This window comes from Phascolarctos cinereus, unplaced genomic scaffold (genome assembly GCF_003287225.1).
Source record: "Phascolarctos cinereus isolate Bilbo 61053 unplaced genomic scaffold, phaCin_HiC Scaffold_726;HRSCAF=1367, whole genome shotgun sequence".
NCBI lineage: Eukaryota > Metazoa > Chordata > Mammalia > Diprotodontia > Phascolarctidae > Phascolarctos > Phascolarctos cinereus.
The window spans coordinates 260,950,796-260,977,782 of NW_027556098.1; the positions used below are offsets into that span (position 1 = coordinate 260,950,796).

Sequence of the window (26,987 nt, forward strand, 5' to 3'; positions counted from 1 at the left end):
AGCTCCGGTCCCGCGAGGGGAGGAACGGGAAGAGGCCGTCCCTCCGAACCAATACAGTTTGGGACGCGGAGGGATTCAAACGAACGGCGGCGCGCGTGGTTTGCCGGAGCTGCTACCCGTTTGGAGCTGCTGCCGGTTTGGAGCTGGGTGCTGTGCCCGAGCCTCCCCGACTTTGCCCATGGATCCCGTCGGAAAGTTCTGTGGGAAGCTGCGTGACCTGGCCGTGACCTTGGAGAGGGAGACGGCTCAGCTGCAGCGGGCGCTGAACGGAGAAGATGAGGGTGAGGGGCGGAGGGGCGAGGGGCGAGGGCGCGTCTCTGCCCAAGGCGGCGAGCGCTCCCGCGCCTTCTGTGTACGAAAGGAGAGCCCGAGGGAGGTCCTCTAGTCGGTCAACAGCCCTGTGCTAAGTGCTGAGTGTACAATAAAAGGCAAAAACAAGATCCCTCTCCTCAAGAAGCTCAGTCTAATGGGGGAGGCTATAGGCAAATCACTGCCCGTGCAAGATGCAAGGTAAACGGGAGGCGGTTCGGGTGGCCTTCCTTCTGCCGATAAGATCTAGTTTAATTTGTACACAGCTTGTTTGTAGAAAGTGATCTTTATGGCCTCTTCCCCATTGGATTGTGAGCTTCTCGAGGACGGGGTGGGGGGGGCATGTCCATTTCTTTGTACCCCAGTGTTTAGCACAATGCTTTGAGCTGAGTCTAAAAGCCAGGAAGCACAAAGGAGGAGGGGAAAGCATACCGCGAATAGGAAACGGCCAAGGCAAAGGCGTGGAGTCCGGAGATGACGTGTGCTGTGAGAGTATCCGGAAGAAAAAACAGTCTCTTATGTGAAGGGGGGTAAAGTATGAGCAGGCTGGAAAGGTGGGGGAGAGAGTCAGGAGGGGACCCTTCATAAGGAGCTTTTAAGTCATTAAATACAACTCTCATTTTACTGATGAGAAAACAGACCCGGAGAAGTTAGTGACTTGGAGAAGATCATAGAGGTGGAGGACACAGACCTTCTGACTTGGAGAGTAGAGGTCTTTTCACACCCTGGTGCAGTGGAAAGAGTCCTGGATTTGGAACCAGAACTGGATTCAAATCTTGATTTTGTGAATTATTTACTTATGTGACTTTGGGCAAGTCACTTCACCCCTCGTGGTTTCAGTTTCCTCCTTTATAAAATGAGAAAATTGGATTAAATGAACTTATAGGATCTCTTTCATCTCTAAATGTATAATTTTTGTGATTAATTGGGAGTAGGTAGAGGGTGAGGAAAGGGCAAGTTGTGTTTTAAAAAGTGAAGAAAATGTTTAAAAATATTAATAAGCATAGAAGGCTAGGATAACATACTGTTATGTCTTATGGATTCCAATCTTCTTTTTGACTCTATTGGGTATTTTTCCTTCCTTGTCATTTATATCACAGACTTTGAAGATTCTCCAATGAGAATTTTACATGACTTGCATTTGGAAGTGAAGACTCTAAAGGTATCATTTGGAGAATGTTAATTTGTCATGTTTCAATATTTTGTAACTCCAGTTATTCTAATAGCATCTCACCAAAAGTTGGTCATATATATTTTCCCTAGGATGATGTTAATATTCTTCTGGATAAAAGTCATTCAGAGAGGCAAGAAAGCAACAGTTTTATAAAGAACACCAAATTGCTGATGGAAAGGAATAAAATGGACATCACAAAAATAAGAGACTTATTTCAGAAATATGGATATAAGCCAAGTGCTATGGAAGATCCAGGTTTGAATAATTTTTACTTCATAATGAATTATTTTAGTATCATGGAGTTATAGAGTGTTAAGAGTTGGAAGGAACTGAACAGATTATCTCATTTTGCCACCTCATGTTGCAGATGAAGAAACTTCAGAGTCTAAGTAGCATAGAAGACAGTATGGTAAAATGGAAAATACTAAAGATAAAAGCTTTCTGATCCCACTTTATGACTAGGCATTTAACTTCTGATCTCAGTTAACTAGATCCATTAAAATGGGAATCATTGAGCTTGTCCTATCACAGGATATTATAGGGGCAAAACAAAATGACAGGTGTGAAAATATATTGAGTCCTTTGGAAAAAAGAGGTATGTGAGAAGTCAAATAGAAAAAAGTAATTTGACCTAAAGTCAGTGCATTTTGGATTTTGACATTAGCCTGCCTTGGGTTTGTAATTAAACATTACTTGTTTTCTCATTTGTGTATAATAATTTCCCTTCTATTTGAACATAAGGATAAAAAAAAACATGTAATGCAAGATATTTTAAAGTATAAATGCAAATATTTTCATATTATATATATTTGGGTCTGGAGCAGTGGTTTCATCTACGTAGAAAATTCCATCTGCCAATGCAAGATGAGGAACTTCCATTATTTAAAGTCTTAAAGATGAGTGAGTCACACAACTAGTATGTGTCCAAAAAAGACCTGTACCCACGTCTCCCTGACTCCAAGTCCATATATCCCTGTGTTATATCGTATTGCCTCTTGTTATTTACATCATAAACCAATAAGTAGATCAAAGTGTTAAAATAGCATGTTAGAGAACATGGCAAATATTAATGTGCTTAGTCGCAGAAAATAAGGAAGAGTGACTCAAACTCTGTAACTGTTTCTTTTCATCTGTCTTTTCTACAGGAACACATTTTTAAAATGTGGGAACACTGTGGTTGAAACCAGCAGGAGTTAGACTCATCTAAGCAATTCTAACTAGAACCTTTTTATTTTGGTCATATACGATTTTATGTATTAATGTTTAACAATTGTTGTATCTCTTTGATTTTGAATGTGTTTTTCAGTGATAAAGGAGAATGTTGGTGATGTTAAACAAGAGGAAGCTAACTGCAAAAACTCTCCGAAGTCTGAGACAGAGAAAGAAGATACATCTCGTGGTTGTGTTCAAAACAACCGTGTTTCTCACAGCCCTCCACGTAGTCCGCAGCTGTCAGATTTTGGACTGGAAAAGTATATGTTTTCCAGAAATTGGAATGTTCATCCACCAGCAATGAATATTCCTAAGAGAGAGCAAATAACTGTGCATACGCCTTTGAAACAGACCTCCCCTAAAGTGTTGAGAACTCCAAAATGCAACTTAAAGATGGATGAGTATGCAGTGGTAACTCCTAAGCTGGAACACTTTGGTATTTCAGAACATACCATGTGTTTAAATAATGATTACACAATGGTGCTTAAAAATGCCCAGAAAAATAAAAGGTAAGATCTGTTATGTAAGTCTTTCTAAGTTGCTAGTTACTTTTGCACTACTTGCTTTCTCGTATCTAGTGTCTTTATATTTTTATTTAATGTAATTGTTTAGGGAGGGAAATGGGAGGATTTTTGGTTGTTTTTTTTTCTTTCAGAAATTGAGATTTTAATTTTATTTTTACAGTTTTAATGTCCCTCCAAAAGGATTTACTCATCTTCTAAGAACTTCACCTGGCATATGAAAAAGGGTTTCATAAGATGCATTAGTCTTTTAGATTTCACTTAATCTAGGAAGTCCTTCTAGACTACCCACACAAGATTTGGGGAATCATCATCTGTAACCATAACCAGCAACCACCGATGCTTGTAGAGCTTTCTGTTTTCATAGACACCCTGCTTTTATAAAGGAGGGAGGGGAATTGTAATGATAATAAATATCCATAAGTACCCTATTAATAGTTCTTACTTAAATCTAATCTCAGGTTGTTTCACTAGCTTTAGTTTGCCAGTGTTGTTTCACTCTTAAGGTCTTGGTTTTTTCTCAGAAAGCAAGCACATAGTTCTTCACACTGTGTGCCTACACTTTGCTAAAGGTGTAATCTTTAACAGGTCTATGCATTTCACTAAGTCCCTCAAAAATCAAGAGCTGGCCCTTCAATCTTCTCTGGAAGGGAGAACAGCTCAGAGCTAAATCAAAGTGGGCAGGCAGGCAAAGCAGAAACAAGTCTCAATGAAGCCCAGTCTAATAGTAAACAATTTACTTAATGACAAGTCTGAGGTTTTATCCTTGTAACATGGCTGCCCTTGTATAAGACTTGTTACATAAAATAAATAGAATTAGGCCATTTCTAGGAATCAAATTGATACTGCTAAATGATTCAACTAAAAACTTCTGAACTATAAATTATAATGTGTAACATTTTAGGCAATAAAAGACCATTCTTTTAAGAAGTTGCTGATTATCAGATTGAAAGAATGGAAAGATAGCTTCAGGAAGGGTATTCTGTGGTAAGACTTACTGAAAAAAGCTGCATGGTCTAGTAGAAAAAAGCAGTGGATTTTGAGTAAAGACCTGACCTTGAATCTGAACTGTACTTCCTAAGGGATTCTTAGCTAAATCACTTAACCCGTCTGGACCTGTAAAATGAAGGGGTTGGAGTAGATCAGCATTAAGGTCCCATCTAGCTCTAAATGCCATGGTCTTGAAGCTATAGTGGAGAAAAAAATAGAATGAAGTTAAAAGAAAAGGGTAGAGGGAGGTGAGGATGAGGAAAGTTGACTGTTTTCTCTTTGCAGTAAAGGAAGAGTTAAGACCTCTCCAACGTCTCTCCCAAGCTGTTATTCCACATCTATAGCAGGATGTTAAGTTGACACTTTAAGCTCAAGATAACTACCTTCTTCTTTGTTTTCTGTCACATATGTTATCATTCTCCTGCCGCCTCATGTAATTTCCCATACTCAGAATTTGATTACTTGACATTGTCTTCCCACCCACTGTCAGCATCTTCTAAGCCTCTCTCCTACCCTCTTGGTGAGCTAATCAGAGCCCATGGGTTTAGTTATCTCTATGCAGATGATTCCCAAATATCTGTCCCAGTCTCTTTCCTAAACTCCAGTCTCATGTAGACAACATCTCAACATGTCTAAAAACAGAACTAGTTGTGTTTTCCCAAAACCCCTCTCCACTCCAAACTTCCCTGTATTTGTTGAGGGCACAGCTGTCCTTCCAGTCATCCAGATTTGCTAACTGGTAGTAATCCTCAACTTTTCCCTTTCCCACATTTCCCCTATCTGTTAATTTGCCAAGTCTCATTAGTGTTTACCTCCACACCTATCTCCTCTGTCCCCACCTATTGAATTCCTCCTTATTCCTTAAATAAAACCCAACCCAAATGCCACCAGTTCCAGGAAGTCTTTTCTGAGTCTTTTGTCAGAAATTCCCCTGTCCCCTCAGACCTCACAGAATTTTATTTGTACCTCCTTCGGACACTTGCATACTATTTTATACTTGTCGTTTTAGTAATGTTTCATGAGGGTAAAGACTTAACTAAACTTTGTATCTCACCCATTTCCTAACACCAGTGCTTAATAAATGTTTCAATTGAATTACTGTTCCTATTCTAGAAGTAAGGTGATTAAAGCTTAAGAGATGAAGTTTGCTGTGGCCATAAAGCTATTGGGTGACAGGCCAAGAACCCACGCTTTCTGACTCCAAGTTGACACTCTTTTTCTCTTGGCCTCATTTCCTAATCTGTACAATGAGGATACCGATAGTATTTACCTTACAGGATGATTGTGCAGATCAAATGAGATGATATATGAACCCTCTTATTACTGTTTGAAGGTCAATTATTATTAATGCACAGTGTTCCCCCAGTTGCATTGTATGTGTGTATTACTGTCATTGTAGATATAGTCAGATCTTAGTTATCCTTGATATATGGAAAAAGGACTAGAAGGTTAGACTGAAATCACTATATTTAGGTTTTAAAAAACAGATAATTCCAAAAATACTTTTTCACAAATGAATTTCAAGGTCTCTGCAACTAAAATTTTACTAGAGATGCTTTTCATATGCAAAAGTGGTTCTTAATACCTGTTGTCAGTAGAACACTCTTAGGTTGTTTAGTGATGAATTTGTGCTGATCTGTCTGTTCTTTAGTATCTGGTTCAGTTAGTGAGCAAACAACATAATCTGTGAGAATTAAGATTTCTCTGGTATTTGGTCGAAGTGTGTAAAAGAGGGGCAGCTAGGTGGCACAGTGGATAGAGCACTGACCTTGGAGTCAGGAGGACCTGAGTTCAAATCCAGCCTCAGACACATAACATTCACTGAGCCTGGGCAAGTCACTTAACCCCAATTGCCCTCATCAAAAAAAATAAATAAACAAAGGAGTTCAAAGTATGTAAAAGAAATTAGTCCATATGTAGATCAATGTATGTCATGTACACGTAATACATGTTTAATAAGTGTTAGTTATATTAAATTTTTTCCTTTGATGACCTTGGCATCTTTAGCATTAACATACAACTCCAATTCTTTCTCACCTTTGTAGTTGTATTCCCAGTATCCAGGCAGTTAAGACGGAAAGGTGGTACAATAGATATAGAGCTGGGCCAGAAAGTGGGAAGACTAGAATTCAGATCTGGCCACAGATACCAGTTGTGTGATCTTGTGCAAGCCTATCTGTTAAATACGGCACGTTGTGTTAAGGGCTGTCTGTTTTTAGTTTGCTTCCTTGTAGGTTTTCTTTTATTCTCTGCTGTACACTTTTTACTTTGTTGTTTTTCCCCCCTTCCCCTCCCTCCCCCACCAGGCGACATATAAGTGTGGATATATTTATATGTAGATTTAGAAACATATACTTTCCCTAACAAATTCTACTCCTAATCTTTGTTTTTATGTTTGTTCATATCTCTTATTTCCTATCCCACCTGACTCCTCTACTTTATGTCTACCCGCTACCTTGCTCTCCTGTTACTTAACCTACCCCCTCTCCAAGGATCCCTTCCTTGTCCTCCCATTCCCATAAATCTAAACATCCTTCTGTACCCCTCCTTTAACCTATTTATTCCCTTACCCTCCCCTCTAGAGATCCCCCTCTTATCCTCCCAAGGATCCCTCTCTTATCCTCCCATTCCCATTAATCTAGACACCCTTCAACCTATTCCCTCATCCTCCCTTCTAAAGAACCCTCCCTTATCCTCTTTCCCCTCATCTCCTTAGAGTTTTATTTCTTTCTAAATTTCTTTTAAATTTACTTCTAAATTTAAATTTTTCTAAATTTCTTTTAAATTTATTTCTTTCTAACGTCAGACTTTTATACTTTTATACACACACACACACACACACTCTTCCTTCTTGAACCTATTCCAGATGAAAGTACGTTTCCAGAACGACCAGCCCCCGCCCCCGAGGCTCGTGCCCCCCCCCCCCCCCCGGTCTAATTCCTCTGTGTTGGTTCCTACTCTCCCACCTCATTTATATAAGATAATTACTCTTTTTAGCTGTTCCTGAACAGTTTTACTTTTTGAAGTCATATCATGCTCTGATCTACCCTAATCTTATGAACTACCCAACTGTTAATAACAATCTTAGACATACGTTTTACATTTTATATACATGAAAGGTAAACAGTCTGTCCTTATTGAGTCCCTTGTAATTGGTCTTTGGTATGTATCTTATATTTCTCTTGGCTTTTGTATGTCAAATCTGCTATTAAGTTCTGGTTGTTTCTTTGTTTTAAACAAAGTCCTGAAAGTCTGACAATTCATTAAATATCCATTTTTTTTCCATTCAGGATTATGCTTAACTTTGCTGCATATGAGATTTTCAGCAGGAAGCCCAGTTATTTTGCTCTTCAATATGTAGTGTTCCAAGATGACGGACTTTTAGTGCTGCTATTGCTAGGTCTTGTGTGATTCTAATTGTGAATCTAATTGTGGCACCATCATATGTAAACATTTTTCTTGTTGCTTGTAATATTTTATCCTTGAGCTGGGAGTTTCAGAATTTAACTCTAACATTCCTATGGGTTTTCCTTGTAAAATCTCTTTCAGGTGGTGATTGGTGGATCTTTTCTATTTCTACTTTCCCTTTTTGTTCTAATGCTTCAGGACAATTTTCTTTATTTCTTGTATTATTGCATCAAGTTTCTTTTTTTGATCATGGCTTTCAGGTTGTCCAATTATTCTTATGTTTTCTCTTCTTGATCTGTTCTCCAGATCAGTTTTTCTTATGAGATGTTTCACATTCTCTTCTGTTTTTTCATCCTTTATATTTTGTTTTCTTATTCCTTAGTCTCTTATGACTTGGCTGGCTTCCCCTTGCCCAATTCTGATTATCAAGGAGTCATTTTTTTCCCTAAGATTCTGGATTTCCTCTTCTAATTAATTGACTTTCTTTTCATAATCTTGTTTTTCTTGGATTGTTCTTTTTTTTTCTTTTTAGTTTTTCCTCAGTCTCTCTCATTTGATTTTTAAGGTCTTTTTTTAAGTTCTTCTATGAATTCTTTTTGGGCAGCTGACCATTTGACATTACTCTTTGGGTTAGAAGAGGGTTTCTTTGCTTCACTATCTTCCTCTGAAGATGAAGTCTATTCCCATAGTATCTCTATGGTTGGATTCTTTCTCCTTTGCCTGTCCTTTTTTTTTTTTAAATAGGTTAAGTTTTTGTAATCCGCTCTAGTTCTGGAATATAGGGGATGGTACCTCTGGCCTCAGATCCTCTTTCAGTTCTTCTCTCTGACCTTGATCCCAAACCAAGACCTCCAGCCTCCTGTAAGTGCCCACAGCAGAGGTGTCTCTGCACTCACCAGTGGGTGTGTGCTGCTTCCTTCTGGTCCTGCAGCATCTCTGCAGCACAGCTGGGTCTAGCATTCCTTATCAGCAAAAGTTTCCTTGATTTTCCCGGCCTCAGACACCCAACTCTCCTCATTGTCCTAGGAATAAAAGTTCCTGGGGCTGGGCTGAGGCAGCTTCCCAGCCCCACTAACCAGGGCTTGCTTCTTGCTGGTTAAGCATTCCCAAGCTTCGAGGTGTTTACTCTACATAGGGACCAAATCTCATCCAGGGATTTTTCTTCAGATCTTCTCTGATTATCACAGGAGGACCACTGTTCTGCCCCTTCTTGTTATTTATTTTTAGCACACTACATTTGTCCTGAGACACCGTTTTATCTGTCGTGGAGGAAAATCCTGAGAGCTTGGAATTTTCTGACCTACTCCCCCATCTTCCCAGAATCCTCTTCGTGGCCCCAGCTTTCTCAGTATTGTAGGGTTATGTATTAAGAGAATAGTGTATTTGGGGGGTTGCAGAAGAGAAATTGAAAAGACTGTTGTAGAAAATGTGATAGGAAATCACCAAGAGTTGAATAAGATGATTATTATGCAGTTGTATAAGTCCATTTCAGTTAGGTAGCATAAATTTGTGGACCAGTCATCACCCCCTCCTTACATGCTGTCTCCCCCAACCCCATCCTGCTTACTGTCCTTAACACTATATTCTCATGGTACAGTATTCAGTGTCTCAGAAGTAGTTGCAGATGAATCAGTTAAGAGTTATCAAGGCAAAGAATTCAGGGGCAGTAGAAGAAACATTAAAATGGCTGACCATAGAGTTAAGACTTGAGTAGGAGAAGATCAGAACAGGATTGATAATTAAAGCTAGGAAAATAGGGAGAAACTAAAGAACCTTCCAAACAGAATAAAGAACAGATATGGTAAAGGAAATAAGGAAATGGGTGATATACTCATATTAACAATATAAAATGCAGATGATAAACGATTTGAGCAGTATATCCAAAAAAATTATTCATTGTGATGAAGTTCTATTTGTACCAGGGACACAGTGTTCTGTATCGGGAAAACAACATAATTACATTTTTTAAAAGTACTACATGGGTACATCAATGGATGTAGGAAGGAAACTTCATTGGCAAATCATAACATTTATCCTACAATCCCCCCAAAAATGAGTGTATAAAAGGACCATTTTTTAATTATAAGTTTATGTCTGAAGCCAAAGGGTAGCATTATTTGCAATAGTAACATACTAGAAATTTTCACAGGAAATAACAGAGATTAAACAAGGGTGCTCTCTTTTCCTACTACTAATTGACATAATTTTAATAATTTTAGTGATAGCAATAAGACAAAAATTAAAGGGTAAAATTGACAAAGAGGAGAGACCAGTATCCATTTTTGCAGATGACATGATCATTTATTTTGAAATACCCAAAGAATCAGTAAAGTAGTTGGGACAGTGTCAGTAAAACTGTGAGGTTAGAAAAAGAATGTATGAATCAACATTTCTATGTAGTAATAACAATTTTTAGAAGAAATAATAAAAAGTCTTAATTCCATTCAGAATACCTGGGAGTCAGTCAACCATGACACACTCAAGAGTACTTGAAAGGAATAAAGAATGAATTACAGTAATTGGAGGGATTAAAAAGAAATAATAAGCAAAATAATAATAGAAATGTTGATTAGCATAATAGATTTCCATGGGTTTGTTTCTGATTCTTAATAATCCAGTCTTTCATGAACCCTGAGAACATTAGCTACTTGAGGAAGAACTTCTGGGAAAAGTTGAAAGTAGTTTAAATAGTTCGTACCAGCAACTTAAAGCCTGTATCACAGTGTTCTAACTCGACACTTGGTTTAGTATGAAAGGTAACCAAAAAATTGAAGGGTTTAAATTTTTTTTATGTGGAAGTGGAGAGGGAAAATATTAACAGAAGATCAAATAGATAGTTTTGATTAAATGATGTTGGAAAGATTTTGCACAATCAGTTCAATTAGGATATGAAGATAATATCTCAATTGAAGAAAAAACCTTTTCATTAAATATCTCTTCAAAGGTTCTGATATCTAAGATACATAAAGAATGAACATAATTTTATGTATGCGGCCAGATGATATTCATTCTGCAAGAGATACATGGTCAACGGTTATATGAAAAAACAATTCCAAAAGAATTAGAAACTGCTGTTGCTAGAATTGTGAACTGATCCAACCATTCTGGAGAGCAATTTTGAACTGTGCCCAAAAGGGCTATAAAACTCTGTATACCCTTTGATCCAGCAATACCTCTACCAGGTCTGTATCCCAAGGAGATCAAGAAAGGGAGAAAGGGACCTATTTGTACAAAAATATTTGTAGTGGCTCTTTTTGTGGTGGCCCAGAATTGGAAAGTGAGAGGATATCCATCAACTGGGAAATGGCTGAACAAATTGTGGTATATGATGGTGATGGAATGTTACCGTGCTGTAAGAAGTGATGGGCAGAATGATTTCAGAGAAACCTGGAAAGACTTATATGTGAACTGACAGAGTGAAGTGAGCAAAGCCAAGAGAAAGTCATACACAGTAATAGCAATAATGTACAGAGAACAACTGAATGACTTTGCTATTCTCAGCAATACAGTGATCCAAGATAATCCCAGAAGACTTGTGACAAAAAATGCTATCCACTTCCAGATAAAGAATTGATGGTGTCTGAATACAGACCAAAGAATGTTAATTTTCACTTTCTTTATTTCATTTCTTTTTTTGGTTTAAGTTTTCTTCCACAGGGTGATTAATATGGAATTAGGTTTTACATGATTGCACATATATAACCTATATCAGATTGCTTACCTTCTCAAGGAGAGAGGAAGGATGAAATTTGGGACTCAAAACTTAAAAACTCCAATGTTAAAAATTGTTTTTATATGTAATTGGGGGGGGAAATATTATTTAAAAAAGAAAGAATTGCAAACCATTTACCATATAAAATTGCTTTAAACAACCAGAGAAACTCTAACTCTTGGATTTCACCTTATATGTAGCCCAACAAAATGTCAAAAATAATAAACAATAGAAATAGTTTAGATGTTAAAAGAGCTGCAATAAGACAGTCTCATTAATACACTGCTTGCGTGATCTGTGAATCAATAAAAGTATGGAAAATAATTTAGAACAATGCTTGAAAAAATCTATACCCTTTGACTCAGTGTTCTCATTGTATGTATTCAGAGCTTATAACTTAAGAAAGTCGAAGACAGAAACGTCCCCTTTATGCCCAAGTAGATACTGCCACACTATGGTAGGGAAGACCTGGAAGCAGAATTAAGGGAATTACTTTTTTTTTAATTGTTACATGATAATGTAATATCACAAAGCTGTAAGACAATACAAATGTGAAAGATTCAGAGAAACACTGGAAGATGTTCATGAACTGATACAGAGTAAACAGTGAACCCAGGAGAAATAATACAATGACTACAACAATATAAAGAGAATAATAAAATTGAACTAAAGCTGTGTAGTAATAATGAACAAGCAAGGCCCTGGAGAAAAGTTGTGAAAATGCACCTCTCTCCTTTCATTGATGGGGTCAAGAACTACAGTTTGTGGAATATTGCACTAATTGTCAAACAGTGAATGTATTAATTGGTTTTTTCCCTTTTTTAATCATTGTTACAGAAGGCTAGCAGGGGAGGGAGAGATAAGAATGTATTAATAATGTAAAAAGACAGTGGGAAATAATTTGCAATTAATGTATAGGATTTCTGTGATAGGCAGTATGGTTAAATTTGATTACTAAAAAGTCACATGAACTTTTTTCCCTTCTCTTAGTTTATCTAAGAATAATACTCATGAAGTAAATATAGAAGCAAAATTAGGAGGCAGCAACAACATCCTGATCCCTCCTGGCTCCGTAATTGAGCAGTTGAAAGAAAATTGTAAGTACAGACTTGGATCAAATTCTTTTCATCTGCCACCTTTGCAAAGTATTTTTTGAAAGGCAATCTGTCATAGTGTATAAAATGCTGGACTTGGAGTCAGGAAGTCCTAGATTTTAATCCTTCAGATATTTACTAGTAAGTTACTTACTAGCAAGTAAGTAGTCACGTGACCTTGGTCAAGTGATTTAACCTCTTTATTTGCCACTGTTTCCTAATCTATACTGGTTTGTTTTGTTTTTGTATTTTTTCATAGTTCTACCATCTTCTAAGTTACTTAACCTGTGTCCCCTTCAAGACAGCTTAGGAAAAAGGTTCTTTGTGGACTTTGATAACTGCCTCTCCAGCTCTTAGAGATAGTATATACCTTTTTTAGGAAAAGTCTAAGTATCATAAATTCTTAAAAATAAGTATACAGTGTGGGGAAATAACAGAGGGGATGAAAAAAAAGCAAGATGAGGGTTAAATTTACAGGGTTACAGTAGTCTTAATGAATCTGTGTTTTGCATGACCTTGTTTTACTTTTTTTTTTCCTGTTGCTGTTCTTTCTTGTTAGTTGACAAGGTGACTAGTGTATCAGCCTTCCTATATCTGTTTTCCCCCAACCCTCAGCTCTAGGGGGAAAGGCCTAAGGCCTTAGAGTAATCACCTTTCTCCTATAGTTTCTTCTTTTTTAACTCCAGTTTGTGAGCTTCTGATATGTGCCTCCCTCACCATGGAGCTGCCATAGACACAGAGAAATCTCCCCCCCTTCTTTCTCAGAAAAAAGAAAAGGCTTTTTTTTTTCCTTTTGGCCTTCTGTCACTTAGCTCCACCTTTCCTCATTCACCTTCCTTTTGGAGGTCTCTGTGCTCTGGCCTTGGACCATTTCTTATAAAGACAGGACACACTAATGGAACATTTTTCCCATCTATGCGGCAGGGCCAAGAATGGAAAAAAGTTTCCAGTCCCCTTTCTTCATAATTAGTTAATGGCTATCATTTTGTGGGCTTTTCTGATGGGAGCAGGGAACTGTGTGCACCCACTTGTAGATTAACTGATAAACTGGAGGGCATCATTCTGTAATTGCACATAAAAAGCTGGGATTATTTTTGGCTAAATGTATTGACCCTTTACCTGCTTTTCTCCCCATCTACAGAAAGAGCCTCACCAGATTTTCTCATAGTTCATTTCTGCAGGCACAGCATTTTATTGTCCTGAGGAGATTAGTGTTGTCTACGTATTAGGAGACTTCATTTTCCACTAGCCCTAATCCTTTTTTTCTTTCCAATAAAAAATCAAATCTTAGCGTCAGTCTCTAGGGATTCTACTACTAATTAAAAAACCTGACTGTCTTGTCATTTGACAAAATGAAATATATTTGTGGTCAATTATATAGAAAGTTGACCATCATCAAATCCTTAGTTAGGGATACACCACCATATTATAACAGTTCTTGGATTCAGTATGTGTCATTTTGACTTACGGCACTTTTTCAAGTACTGTAAGTAGGAAGATTTTCTCATAATGTTAACATACCACTTAACACTTGATTATGTATTTTTAGTGCTCTTTATAACTTTCTTCCCATGTTATATATGTGTCTATTCTAGGTGCTAACCATGCCAATTACCCTTTGGGACCTGTATTCTCAAGAAAAATATTTCTTGAGCCTGTTTTATTTTGTAAATGGGGGCAAGACTGGGCTTGTGGTTTCATTATTATAGGGAAATCCCATCATAGAAATGGTTCGCTAATAAAGATAAAAAAGTGTTAGATGGGTAGTTGCCAGAATCACTGAGCTATTAAAATGATTTGTCTGATTATAGAACATGGTAAGTGTTAGAGACAGGACTTGAACCTATGTCCTTCTGAATCTTAAGGCCAGCCCTACACTACAGCACATGGAGTTACCCAGAATACCTACTCCATATAAAATGCTGTAGGGGATATAAAGAAGTATAAGAAGACTTTGATTTGTCTCTGGTCTTTTTTCTCTAGTTTATGAACAGCATTAAGAAAAAGATTTATTTCTCATATATATTCACCATTTTGGGGCATATATTACAATAAGTATTTAAGTAGTTGGCTGATTTATAAAGCAGTTGTTCATTCTAGCTAAATACCTACTTAGTCCTTACTGTGGCTGTCCACAGAGCTTCATTACCTGATTTAACTCATCATTTATAAGTGTTTCCAAAAATAATGGGATGGGGGAGGGAGGAATTAAAAATCGGTGTTTAAAATGCATTTCCTAGGGGGCAGCTAGGTTGTGCACTGGATAGAGCACCGGCCCTGAAGTCAGTAGTATCTGAGTTCAAATCCGGCGTCAGACCAAGCCCTTGACGCTTACTAGCTGTGTGACTGAGCAAGTTAGTTAACCCCAGTTGCCTAAAAAGAAATAAAATAAAATAAAATGCATTTCCTATTTGGCCATGCTAGTATGTCAGGGCTTGCAACCTAAAAGTTAAAATCTTTATAACTTTCTTCCCATGTTATATATGTGTCTATTCTAGGTGCTAACCATGCCAATTACCCTTTGGGACCTGTATTCTTCACTCCTGGCTTGAAAGTCCCATGTAGAAACAGCAGTCCAGTTTTAAATGTCTCTAAACCTGAAGAGCTTGGTCTCTCCACTAATGACAAAGAAATACTACTTCATCCAAACTTTAAAATGGGTGGATTAAAAAAAGAAACAAAAGTAAGTTTATAAATTAGAAAAAAATAAGGTGATGGGTGGTCCTCTGTGCTGCTATGTAATCTGGTGAGGAAGCGAGGAAGCATATACCATATTAACTAATAATGATTAATATGAATTGTTTGTGCTTTCTCTCTTAAAGTACCTTGTATGTAACCATTTGGGATATATTTGGATTTATTATCTATGTATTTGTCTTTTTTATATTCATATATTACTGTATGCATGTTTGTAAGTATATACTCATATACACAAGCATTTATGTATGCGCATACATATAATTATGTATGTATTTATATCTCTGGTGCCTAGCACACTATCTATCACATAGTAGATGCTTATAAATGCTTGTTGATTGATTTAATTTTGTTTGCTAAATAAATTTTATTGTTATGTAAAAGTATTGGTCACTTTTATACAACAGGGAATAATAATTTCACCAACATCAGACTCAAATATTTTGCCAAGCCATTTGGATTCAGAAGATTGTACTTCATTGGTTTCACAATCTGCCAAGTACTTTGAACATCATGGAGAACTCCCTCCTCCCAAGATTTCTGACAGTGAAAACCTGCTAAGAACGCCTACGCCTCCAGAAGTAACTACAATTCCGGATGATATCTTCCAGGTTATTTTTTTCTTAAGTACATGCATTATGTTTGATATTTCTGTTTTGTTCAAACAATTTCAAAGACCCTAGATTAAGAACTGCCGTCCACCTTCATCTAAAACTAATCCAGAAAGATTTTTTTAATAATACTACTTTCTAATTCCTCCATATCCTTGCTTAATCAGTTATTCCCTTTCCCTCTCATATATCTTCAGATTTTTCTTTTCACTGGTTCCTTATCTCACTGATCACTTTTCCTTTAACCTGCTACTATCTCAAGCCACATTTCTTCAACAAGTAGTCTGCATTCACTGTTTCTTCTTCATTGTCTACAGTCTTCCTTACAATATAAATTTTTAACTTTCCTTAAAATTCCTTACAATTTCTGCATCCACTATTTTATTGAATTACTTTCTCAGAAAAGAAAAGTAAGACAAAAATTACTCTTTCAGAGGTTGCCAATATCTTCTCCCTGACCCCTCTCTAGCATATGACATGCTATTGAGTAGTCTTTCCTTCTTGGGTTTTTGTGGCATTGTACTTTTCTTTGTTTTTCTGCCCAATATGTCCCATCCAGCTACATTCCTGTACTTCTCCAAGATCACTTCAGCCCTGGAACTTACTGCTCTGTCCCTGCAGCCCATTCCATCCTTTTAATTAAAAGGTAGAGACCCCTCCTCCCAGAACTTCCATTTAAGAAGGTGCCCAGGTCAGTTGTCTCTTCATTTCCCACCAGATTATAATCTCCTTGAGAACAAGAACTTGTTTGCCTTTCTTCGTATTCCCGATGTCTAACAGTGTTTATTGATTAACACAACTGTCTCCTTTTCCTTCTCCTGATCCTTAAATATTGGCAATCTCCAAAACTCTGTTTTTGGCCCTCTTCTGTTTGCTGTACTCTCCCTTGGCAAGCTTATTCACTTGTGACTTGAAAACCTCCAGCCATGACCTCTATTGAATTCCATCTCTTCATTTCCACAATTGCCTGCTAGACATCTCTGATTATTACCCCTTGTTCGTAATGTCCAAAAACAGATTCATAGCCTTTCCAAAATCTATTTTTCTTTTTTCTGTTACTGGTGCTAGCCATTCTAGTTACACAGGCATAATACCTTGGCATATTTTTTTTCCCCTTGCTCTCTATTCCACACATTCAACCAGTTACCAGTTCAGTAGACTTTTATTACATACCTGATATGTGCTAGACACTGAAGACATAACAGTAAGAGATAGTTCTTGCCCTGTAAGAACTTAAAGTCTAATAGGGGATATACGGCATACACAAATATCTAATATATTTAAACATGATAAGTGCATAAAATACTTACAGAGTTGGTATGCAAGTTCTTCTGGTATGCAAGAGGAAAAGGATGCTTTCCAGATAGGGATATTATAGAATGTTTCATAGATAGGAGACTCCTGTCATAGTGAACCCAATAGCTCACCTTCTACTTTAGGGTAACTCTGATGGTTAAAAACTGCTTTTCTTATACTGAGATAAAATTTTCTTCTCTGTAACTGCTATACATTCTGGCTTTCAGAGCTACATAGAACAAGTCTTAATCCCTAATCCTTCTTTCTACCCACAGATGCAGGCCTTGCCTCATTCTCACCTCCAGCTCTCAGATAAAATGTTTACTTTCTCCACATTATTGTAAATTTTTCTAAAGTGCATATATGCTGCAAACATAATTTATACATGCATCTTTGTGTACATAGACACATAACACACACTAGGATTTTTCCAAAAATATTGTAAAGACAGAATGTTGATGCTTTTCTAAGTGTTTTTAGTTGCCTTCCAAATGTACTTTTTTCAGATAATGTAGCAAAAATGTGTTGTTTTGTTTTTCAAATTTTAGCTGTTATCAAAGTATGATTCAAAATTAGCCACTCCAATAGCATTTAAACCAGGATCCAGCAAAGCACTTTATCCCAAATTTAAATGAAAGAGGGATACAACAAAGTAAACTACTGAAAAGAGTAAGTAATTTTTTTGTATGTTAAAGTTACTGTCTTGTTTGGAAAGGTTTTTTTTAAAAGCTTTTTTTGTTTATTTTTTTACAGTTGATAATTTGTCACAACTACTCTGCTCACCCAGATTCTATTAACAAATTCACGATATGAAACGGCACTAAAGAACACAAAGATGGGGAGAGCAGCTGTATCCTAAAGACTCACTTCTCTTTACAAGTCAGAATTATGTGAGAGTCCTTGAAAAATCAAAAGAGACCTCGGACACTGATTGTAAATATAAAAGAGGAAGGATATATGCTTACCAACAATGTTTCCACCATTCTAGATGAAGGTCAAATGGAAGAAGGATTCCCCATAGATGGTGAAGTCCTCCATATGTTCCTGTTTCCATAGGACATTGCATTGATCATAAAAGAATTCATAAAAGTTTTCCCAAATGGGAAAAAAACAAATGATTGAAAAATATCTATTTTCCAGACCACGGGTGGACAGCATGTAGAGTTGGTTCATTATTATGTAGAACTTGGACAGAACTGTAGATAGATAATGAGCTGGGACTAGATCTAAAGAGGCAGAGAATGGACTAGATTGCTTTAGGAAAATTTTGTGGTGCTTTTAATGACCTCAAGATTCTTGCCAAAACAAAAGTCCATCATTTTTAATGTAAGCATTTTATTGTTGATGCTATGCAGTTGTAAGTAACAGAATAACAGTCCGTTGAAGAAGACTTAAAGTTGTCAGCCAACCAAAGGGCAGTGGAGGCACAAGCTGACATTTCATACTTTTGTACTCTCCCCATTGCATCCCTAAAGTAGTCCTGTGAGGTCTAGATTCTGTTATTGGGCCTCTTACAAACGAGGAACCTGAGGCTCATGAGAGGTAGAGTAACAAGCTCAGGTGGTGAGCATTCAGGGTGAGATTTAATCTAAGTCTTCCTGATTGTAGACCCAGTGCTCTATCTGCTTTGTCACAGTGCCTCTCTAATGAAGAATTGAAGAAGAAAAAGTATAAAGGCTGACAGGGCCATTGAACAGAAAAGGAGCTGGGCTGATCATGATATGAGAGATCAATAATTCATCGGTATCCACACAATGTCTAGAGATAGCTAGGTAGAAAGAATTTAGTAAGTGCTTCCTATGTGCCATAAACAATGTTTAGTTTGTATGTTTGTATGCACTTGGCATACAAAACAAGGAACTAGATTATTCTCAAGAAATCTTCGAGAGAATGTGATTAAGAGGGTATCCGTGGTCGGGGCATAGCTGTACTGCTAAGGAAATGGAATGGGCTGGAGAGTACATTAAGCTGAGGGTAAAGTGAGCATGATTGGGGCCCTTGGTGAAATGGTGTCACTGCCATGAGTCCTTCTCTCATAATTGGCAAGTACTTGGCCAGGATCAAGAGGAAGTCTCTAGCATATTGGGTAGATCACCAAGTGGAGAATTTTCAGAAGGATCTAAATAGGAGTTGCACAGTGTGAGAAGACATTGGTAGTGTTGAAGAATTGACTCAGTACTTGAGATTTCTTGCTTAAATAAAGCATTTCTTAAAGCTGTAGGGGAGAGATTCACATATTCTTAGTGTTTTGAAGAAGCTTCTTAAACCTAAACAAAGGTCAGTATTTTTATGATCTTTGTATAGATGAAAAAGATAGATGGACATATTTGAGACATCATTGAGTTAATACAGAGTTGAAAGACAAATGATAGATGTAAAAAGTTGATTTATTGAGGCAAAGGCACAGTTCCTGAACAGGTTCTGGAAGCAAGTAATGTTAGCAGGATAATTGATTACAGCAAGCCGAGCAGGTATTTTCATTTGTTTTGCCTAGAAACAACAAGCTTCCTCATGATATAGACAGTTTACCATAATACTTCAGGTTAGCAACATCTAACCTACCAATATCTCTGTGTAATATCAAGATCTTGTAATTAATAGACTTAAAGTCTTGAAGCTAAATTACTCATGTTTTGTGCTTCTAGAGCACAAGTACCATCCTAGAATTTGGGACTTGCTTCCTGGTCAGTGAGTCTGATGAGGCAGCCATCATCACTTCTGTACTGATGATCATTATAGAGATCAAGGACAATTAGATAGGCCTGTTTCCTTGGGGAAGAATTAAGTGGTGGCAGAAAGCTTGGGAGAGGTAGCAAGTTAGGATAATGACACATAAGAGATGAGATTCTTCTTGTGACCCACCTTTCATGCTTACTAAGGACTACCTAGTATGAATCAGTTGTGAACAGATACTTGGGAGGGGGGGAAGGGAGAGTATCATTATGAAACCTATTAATGGCATTGCTATGCAGTTAATACTGTGTAACTTTGCCAGGAAAGTCAGGGATATAGGTAGAACATTGTTGTCCTGTTATAGTGTGGACTTCATTTTGTTAACTAATCAGTGGTCTATCTGATCTGTGTAGGATCCTCTATATCCATGTAACAGTCTGTTCCCACAGACATAGTATAGTTGGTTTTGCTCCAGGGTGACAAGTGCTCTTCACCAGTAGATAATCTATCCAGCACTGGTCTTAAACAGCCCTCCCAGTCAGCATTTGGCTTGGCATCAGTTGGCAGGTGTGATCATGGTGAATCAAAACTGTTGGAGTCAGTGTCCTCCTTGTAGTGTAATGCATAGAAAACCTTGGCAATTTTCTTTTGTAGGTGGTAAAGAGAACTTAGTGTAAGTTCTTAAAGTGATAGACTTCGGCCATGAACAGAACTACAAGATTAGATGGTATAGAAGAGATTCCTCTGGTTCTTTCAGCAAGGATAGCTTGAGTCAGCATATGGAAGGTCACTCCTGCCGAGAATTGACATCAGTATTTTTTCTCATTCTTTGCCTAGCCACAGTGTTCTTTATTTCTTGTAGCTGCAGGGGAAAAGACATTCATATCCACAGTGGTGCTTTTCCCTCCTGGCTGAGTAAAACAGATTGTTTTTATGATCTTGGGAAAATGGGCACCATATTGAGTGATAAATCATTTTAAATCAATTTGTTCTAAGAGCAGCAGAACACCCTTTCTGTTCCAAGGCTAAACCCACATAAAAGTTATCTTTAGTCTACAGGAGATAAGTCAGTCCAGGGTTTGGGGGAACTAATCCCACAATCTTCATATTAGATAAAATTTAAAAGAATAGCTTTTATTGCAAATATTCAGATTTCTCAATTTGCAGTTTAAAAATTCATTAGTAATGCCAGAGAAACTTCATTTTGAAATCCTGTATAAATTTAGTTTGGTATGCCTTGTCATTTTTGTATCCTTTCTTTGATCCCAGATTGGCCATATCTGAGAACAGAAGGAATCTATTCAAATTGGGGAAATTCCCATTTTCTTTTAAAATTGACTCTGTTTTTTATCCTTTCTCACATAGGGGTTTATATATACTTTACAGAGAAAGAAGCTAAATTTTACTCTTTCATTTGAAAAAATGATAGGAAAATAGTTAACTTTCTGGACTCATTCTAGTTTTCCTTTGGGCAGGCTCTCAGTTTTTCTCTTTGCCACACCACAGAAATATAACTTTTATGTTAATTTTTATTTCATTTTTGCAGTTTTATTTTTCAAGGGACTTTTTTTTTTGCCTTTTCCTCCCCTGGAATCATCCAGTGCTTAAAAATACACTTTTCTGAAGCTGACAAACCCTAGAACAATAGAGGACATACAAACAGTAAGCCCAAATTCCTTCAGGAGAGGCAAGGCTACCTCACAGGGGTACGTTAGAGCACCACTATCCCTTCTCTTCCCCCCCCCTTTTGTGCCAGATCATACTCATATAATACTTAAGTCAGTGGCTAAAGTAGAAAAGACCAGCAGCTAGAGACTTGACAGATAGGGACAGCCAATCACTAGGACCTGGGGGGAAAAAAAACCCACAACTGCTGTAAAGAATTAGAAACGAGACAAAACAGCCAGCAACCAGGACTTTGGGGAGCAAATGATTTAGATCATCAGAACAGCAGACATCACAGCCTTGTCTAGAAGAACTCTGCAACAAAAACAGAGGAATCGACCTCAAGCGATACCAGATGTTGGCTGCCCAAATCTTCAGTAGTAATAACAAGAAGGCACGATCCTTTCAAACCATACATTTAACATGTCAGGTACTGACACCAGAAGCTTAAACCCAAAAGGACCAGCCTTGAACACTTTGTCAAACCCCATGACAAAGATTTTTCCTACCCGTAGGCCTTTGTAGTAGTGTCAAAATCTCCTGGAAGCACAACAAAAGAAAAAACATAGAAACTTGATTCCATATACTTTCATTAGGGCCATAAAATAATTCAAGATAGTGTCATCAATCAGTTGTCAACATATAATTGATTCCCCGTTAAAATTTATGTGGAGTAAATCCAGTTCAGCTGTTGGTGGTAGACCTCTTGATGGGGTGTGCTTTCTTTTTTATTACAGGTAAATAGGGTGGCTCATATCGTTGAGCCAACAGGGAAAATTTTGGAGCAAATCAGTCTTTACTATTCAGTCTCACTTTTGCTTATGCCCACCACGTCATGGTGAAAATGAGCAAGGTATGGGAGTAAATCTTTGAGTGCAGTTGTACACCATGGATCTGAAGTCAATCTTAAGGTCTTAGAGATGGGAAACCCATTCAAAGGGAAGAAGCAAAATAATAAAGGAATGGGTCAGGAGGATCCTGGCCCTGCCTTTGTTGGACTGTCATCCTGACCTTCCTAGCAGTCTGTCGTCACCTGTGACTCATATGGATGTGCCATTCCAGAACCCTTGGTGGCATTTGACATTTTTTCCTAGCATGGTAAGTTGCTGTTTTGTCAACATGAACACTTCTACCAGGATAAAAGTAATCATAGACCAGTAAATAGCCCCAAGAGATTGTGCTTTACACAGCAGTACCATTCCTTTCCCTTAAAGCAAGATGAGATTTGTTACTATTAGTGCTGGTGTATATTGGGATTTATTTACAACTCTAACATAATTTTTGAAAAACGTAAGGGTTTACTCAGTGGAGTTCTGATTTACAAGGAGCAAATCACCAAATTCGTCATTTACAGTATGGTGGTCTATTTCACATTTTGATTACATTTCCAAATATTCCCAGTTTGTGAACTACGTGGTATTCACAATATGCTTACTCATTATTCCAGAACAAAGTGACTATTAAAATATTGGAATGAGTTCAGTATCAAATAAACTGAAGTGCTATAAAGCATGTAGTGGGGGGAAGAACATGCAGATAGCTTTAGACATTGTGTATTGACAAACTTATTTGGATGTTTTAAGCTTAGAAAATTCATTTAGTCTTAAACTCAGTTTTTTAAATTCAATGTTCAAAGGATGACTGAATGCCCATTAAAATATATAGGCATATTTCTGATTTGTATTTATTTTTGGGCTTAAAATTCATGACCTGCCCTCAACCTGTCAGTTATAAAAATCTTTCTTGTTCTTCCTCTGCTGTTAGTGAATCAGAAATTAAAGACTAGTTTGGGCTTGTTATTAGTTAATGCCTGCTACACAGTTAATTACATTAAAAAAAATTTTTGTCTTCTGTGCTTAGGGTTTTCTTTTTTTAATTTATTTTGATTTATCAACAATCACTTCTATATGCTTTTGAGTTTAAAATTTTTCTCCTCCTTCTTCCCCAACACGGTGCACAATCTGATATAGGATATACATTTACATTCCTATTAAACATTTTCACATTAGTGAAGTTGTAAGTAAAAATTAAAACCAATAGGAGGAACCATCAGAAAGAGGAAACAACGGAAGAGGAAAAAAAAGCAGTTCAACTTCAATAGTTCTTTCTTTGGATGTGGATAGCATTTTCCATCACGAGTCCTCTGGAGATGTCTTACTGTGATTGTGTACAGCGTTCTCTTGGTTCTGCTCACTTCACTCAGCATCAAACCATACAAGTCTTTCCAGGTTTTTCTGAAGTCAGCCTGTTCATCATTTCTTACAGCACAATAGTATTCCATTACATTCATATACCACAACTTGCTCAGCCATTCCCCAATTGATGGGCATCCTCTCAATTTCCAATTCTTAGCCACCACAAAAAGTGCTGCTATGAATGTTTTTGTACATGTGGGTCCTTTTCAGGGTTTTCTTTCAATGTCAAGAACATCTTTCTTCGGTCCTTATTGTCTTTTAATTGAATTTTAAGTTCATTGTGCTGATTCAAACTTTCTTGTAATTATTTGTCTCAGTTGCTAATGTTGTCCTATCCATTCAGTTTTCTAACTATTAAGTAGCTTGCAAATGTCTTGCAAGTCATTCAGTTTTTCTTTGTATGCCTGTATTTCACTTTCCCTTTAATATACTACTGCTTTCTTTTTATCTTTAACTTAAACTACTTCCAAATTATGTTTTACATGTTTAAATAATATGATTAGTTGTACTTTCTCTTTTTCTCAGTGTTTCTGTGTCTTGCGAATTAAAACACTTCTCTTTATATTGGACTAAGCATTCTATTTTCTTATTAATCAAATGGCTTTGTTTGAATTTGCCAAGCAATTGAATTCAATCATATCAGACTGATGTTAATCAGACTGACTCAAATGTACAAGTGAAACTCTTCTACTAAAAATACAGTACTGATTTTTTTTCCCCCACAAAAATTCCTCAATGGACATTAAGAACTGTCACTTCTAGGGAAGGGTTAATTTAAATTACTTCTAGTAATCATCTTGAATGCCATTCATTGAATGAAAATACCCTTCCACTCTGAGGCTAAGCCTGCACAAAATATTTCTGTCATGTAGGAGATAATGTCATTAAGACAGTTATGAAGTTTAATTTATATTTAAAGGCAAGTGGTACAGTGAAATCTAAGGATTTTGGGACACCCTGTACATGGGAATGCCCATTTTTTGTGTCAAAATAAATTTCACTATGAAATTCAGTACAAATTAAGTTTTGTTCCCATTATAATTGGTAAATTCATCTTCAGGAGATTGTGTTTTATTCTATTCATATATTTGTCCTATGGAGTCTTAAACTTAGTCTCTTTACACACATCTCAAGAATGAGAATCTTTCTCAGCAATTTCCACGTTCTTGTTTATGTCCTGAGTGATCACACTCTTACTTTCATTAGTGTCTACCCCTTTTCATTTAAGTATTCAGATAGAGAAAGCAACACATGAAATATGGAAGAAAAAAAAACTTGCTGGTATTCAATCATCCATACAACTAGAAAGACAACAAAATAGTTAACTTTCTGGGATTGTTTTCAGTTTTGACTCTGCTTGGACTTCATTCACAAGCAGCTTTGTGCATTGTATTTTTTTTCATTGTAAAGTATAATTACCTAGATATTTTAAAACCTTGCAGTTTCTACAACTGTATCAGTTATACATAAAATAAGCAGATGTCTTTAGGGAGTCGTGGACTATTCTGGAGTTGTCTCACTTCCCACCAAGGTACCAAGCAATATGAACACAATACAAAATAGATGCTGTCAAGTTTGCAAGGGGCCTGGGGTGATGACGAAATTTGTAGTTTTCAGTTCCCAACCAGTTTTTCTACACCTTATGTGCCTAAAGGGAGAAAGGTCATGGAGGGAGATAACAGGTAGAAGCCAAGCAGAGGCTACTAACACTCTCTGGAGGCCCAGGAAATTTAGACTAAAAACCAGGTCCCATATTTACCTTATAACCATGGCAAACCAGGAGTAGGTAGACCTGGCAAACAGGACCAGGAAATTTCAGGAGCTTCTGACAAACATATGAGCCTTGTAGAATAAGCAGAAAAATTAGCCTTTCAGATATAATACTAGAGCCACACTTTGACAGGTAATTTGCTCACACCAAGCTGCTAAACAAAAAACTTCCAAAGATTCTTTCATTACCTACCCACCCCCTTCACCCCACCCCTGCCCAGGGAAATAAGACAAAACAATATCCTTTTAAGACATCTACTTTTGTCTAGTTCCTTGGCAGGTTTTGTCAGAACTGGGTACCAAAGCCTCCATGGAGACCCCTCAAATCTATGGTCTTGACCAGATTGGTCAAGACAGTATGGTACAAATTGCAGACTGAAAGACATACAAACTACTGATACCAGAAACTAACAAACCAACCAGCTCACAAAGTAATGAAAGGATTAGGTTTTAAACTAAGTTGTTAAGCTGAACCATTTCATCCAATGGCTTACCAAGGTAGGAATGTTAAACACTACTGAGAACCTTTTCACGTTGACCAAGCTGTACTTTTGCTTTCTGGTCATTTGTATGTTGGCTGATCCAGCTATTCAGCCAAGAGCCCAACCCTCGCCAAATCCCTATTTAGAGATTAAAAAATCCAGTTTCTTACCTACCTAGATTGGGGCTTCAGTTATAGGAGAAGGGAAAAGCTCCAAACCAGGCTCACTGAGTGAGTTGGAGACTAATGGTTCTTGGCCATCATCATCATCAAAGAATTGATCTACTACCTTTCATTTTCTTGTTTCATCAAGGTATTTCTTATGGTTGTAAAGGAATAGACATTCAGGGGCAGCTAGGTGATGCAGTGGATAGAGCACTGGCCCTGAAGTCAGGAGGACCTGAGTTCAAATCCAGTCTCACACCAAACACTTGACACTAGCTGTGTGACTGGGCAAGTCAACCCCAGTTGCCTAACCAAAAAAAAAAAGGAATAGACATTCAGCCAAAGACAGTCTTGATGGCGTGCAAAGGAAGCTTTTCCTCAAGCTGAAGAAAAGTTAGGGGGTTTTTTTAATTTTTTTTTTTTTACAAGAAAATGATACTGGGACATGGTACAGTATTGGAAGATAAATGTAATACATAGTTGAGTTAAAAGGGGTAGCAACAGTTGTGATTAAAACAATCTGGCAACAAAACATCAAAAGTTCAGAGCAAGTTGAGCAGATGCTTTCAGTTTTTCTACTTGGAAATAACAGCGTTGCCTGTGTTAGTGACCAAGTGTTTGGATCATCATGGATCTAATCTGCCGGAGGCTATTTTCTATGATATTGAGCTCTAGAAATACAAGATAAGACAGAACCAGATACTTGGTTTCACAATTAGTTGCTTTCTTCACCTTTGAAAGTCGAAATCACGTCAGTGAGTCAATGTAGTGTAATGAATTTGGAGTCAGAAAGACCTACATTTGAATTCTGCCTCCCACATTTTTTCTATGTGACCTTGGGCAAGTCACTTAACCTCTCTTTACCTCAATTACTTCATCTAAAATGGGGATTTTGACACTAGTACCTACTTCAGTGTGTTGTCATGGTTTGATGAGAAAGGGTCCACAAAGCATTTTACAAATTTTAAAGTGCTATGCAAATGTCTTGTTTTCAGTTAACTCATACTAAAGTAT

The 26,987-nt window shown here is 37.2% G+C and overlaps 1 protein-coding gene across 2 annotated transcripts; it reads left to right on the plus strand.

Moving 5' to 3' along the window:
* Window positions 1-57: 57 nt before the first annotated feature.
* SKA3 (spindle and kinetochore associated complex subunit 3) lies at window positions 58-23,217 on the plus strand. 2 transcript variants are annotated; one of them, XM_020968786.2, is made up of 9 exons: window positions 58-281; window positions 1,410-1,471; window positions 1,573-1,738; window positions 2,790-3,204; window positions 12,317-12,423; window positions 14,919-15,103; window positions 15,525-15,728; window positions 17,573-17,693; window positions 17,778-23,217. In XM_020968786.2, exons 1-8 carry the CDS (start codon window positions 179-181, stop codon window positions 17,657-17,659), a joined length of 1,329 nt encoding a protein of 442 aa, XP_020824445.1. In that variant the 5' UTR covers window positions 58-178; the 3' UTR covers window positions 17,660-17,693; window positions 17,778-23,217. The 2 variants fall into 2 exon arrangements, with proteins under 2 accessions (XP_020824445.1, XP_020824446.1); XM_020968787.2 differs by lacking the exon at window positions 58-281 and adding an exon at window positions 343-510.
* The last annotated feature ends 3,770 nt before the right edge of the window (window positions 23,218-26,987 follow it).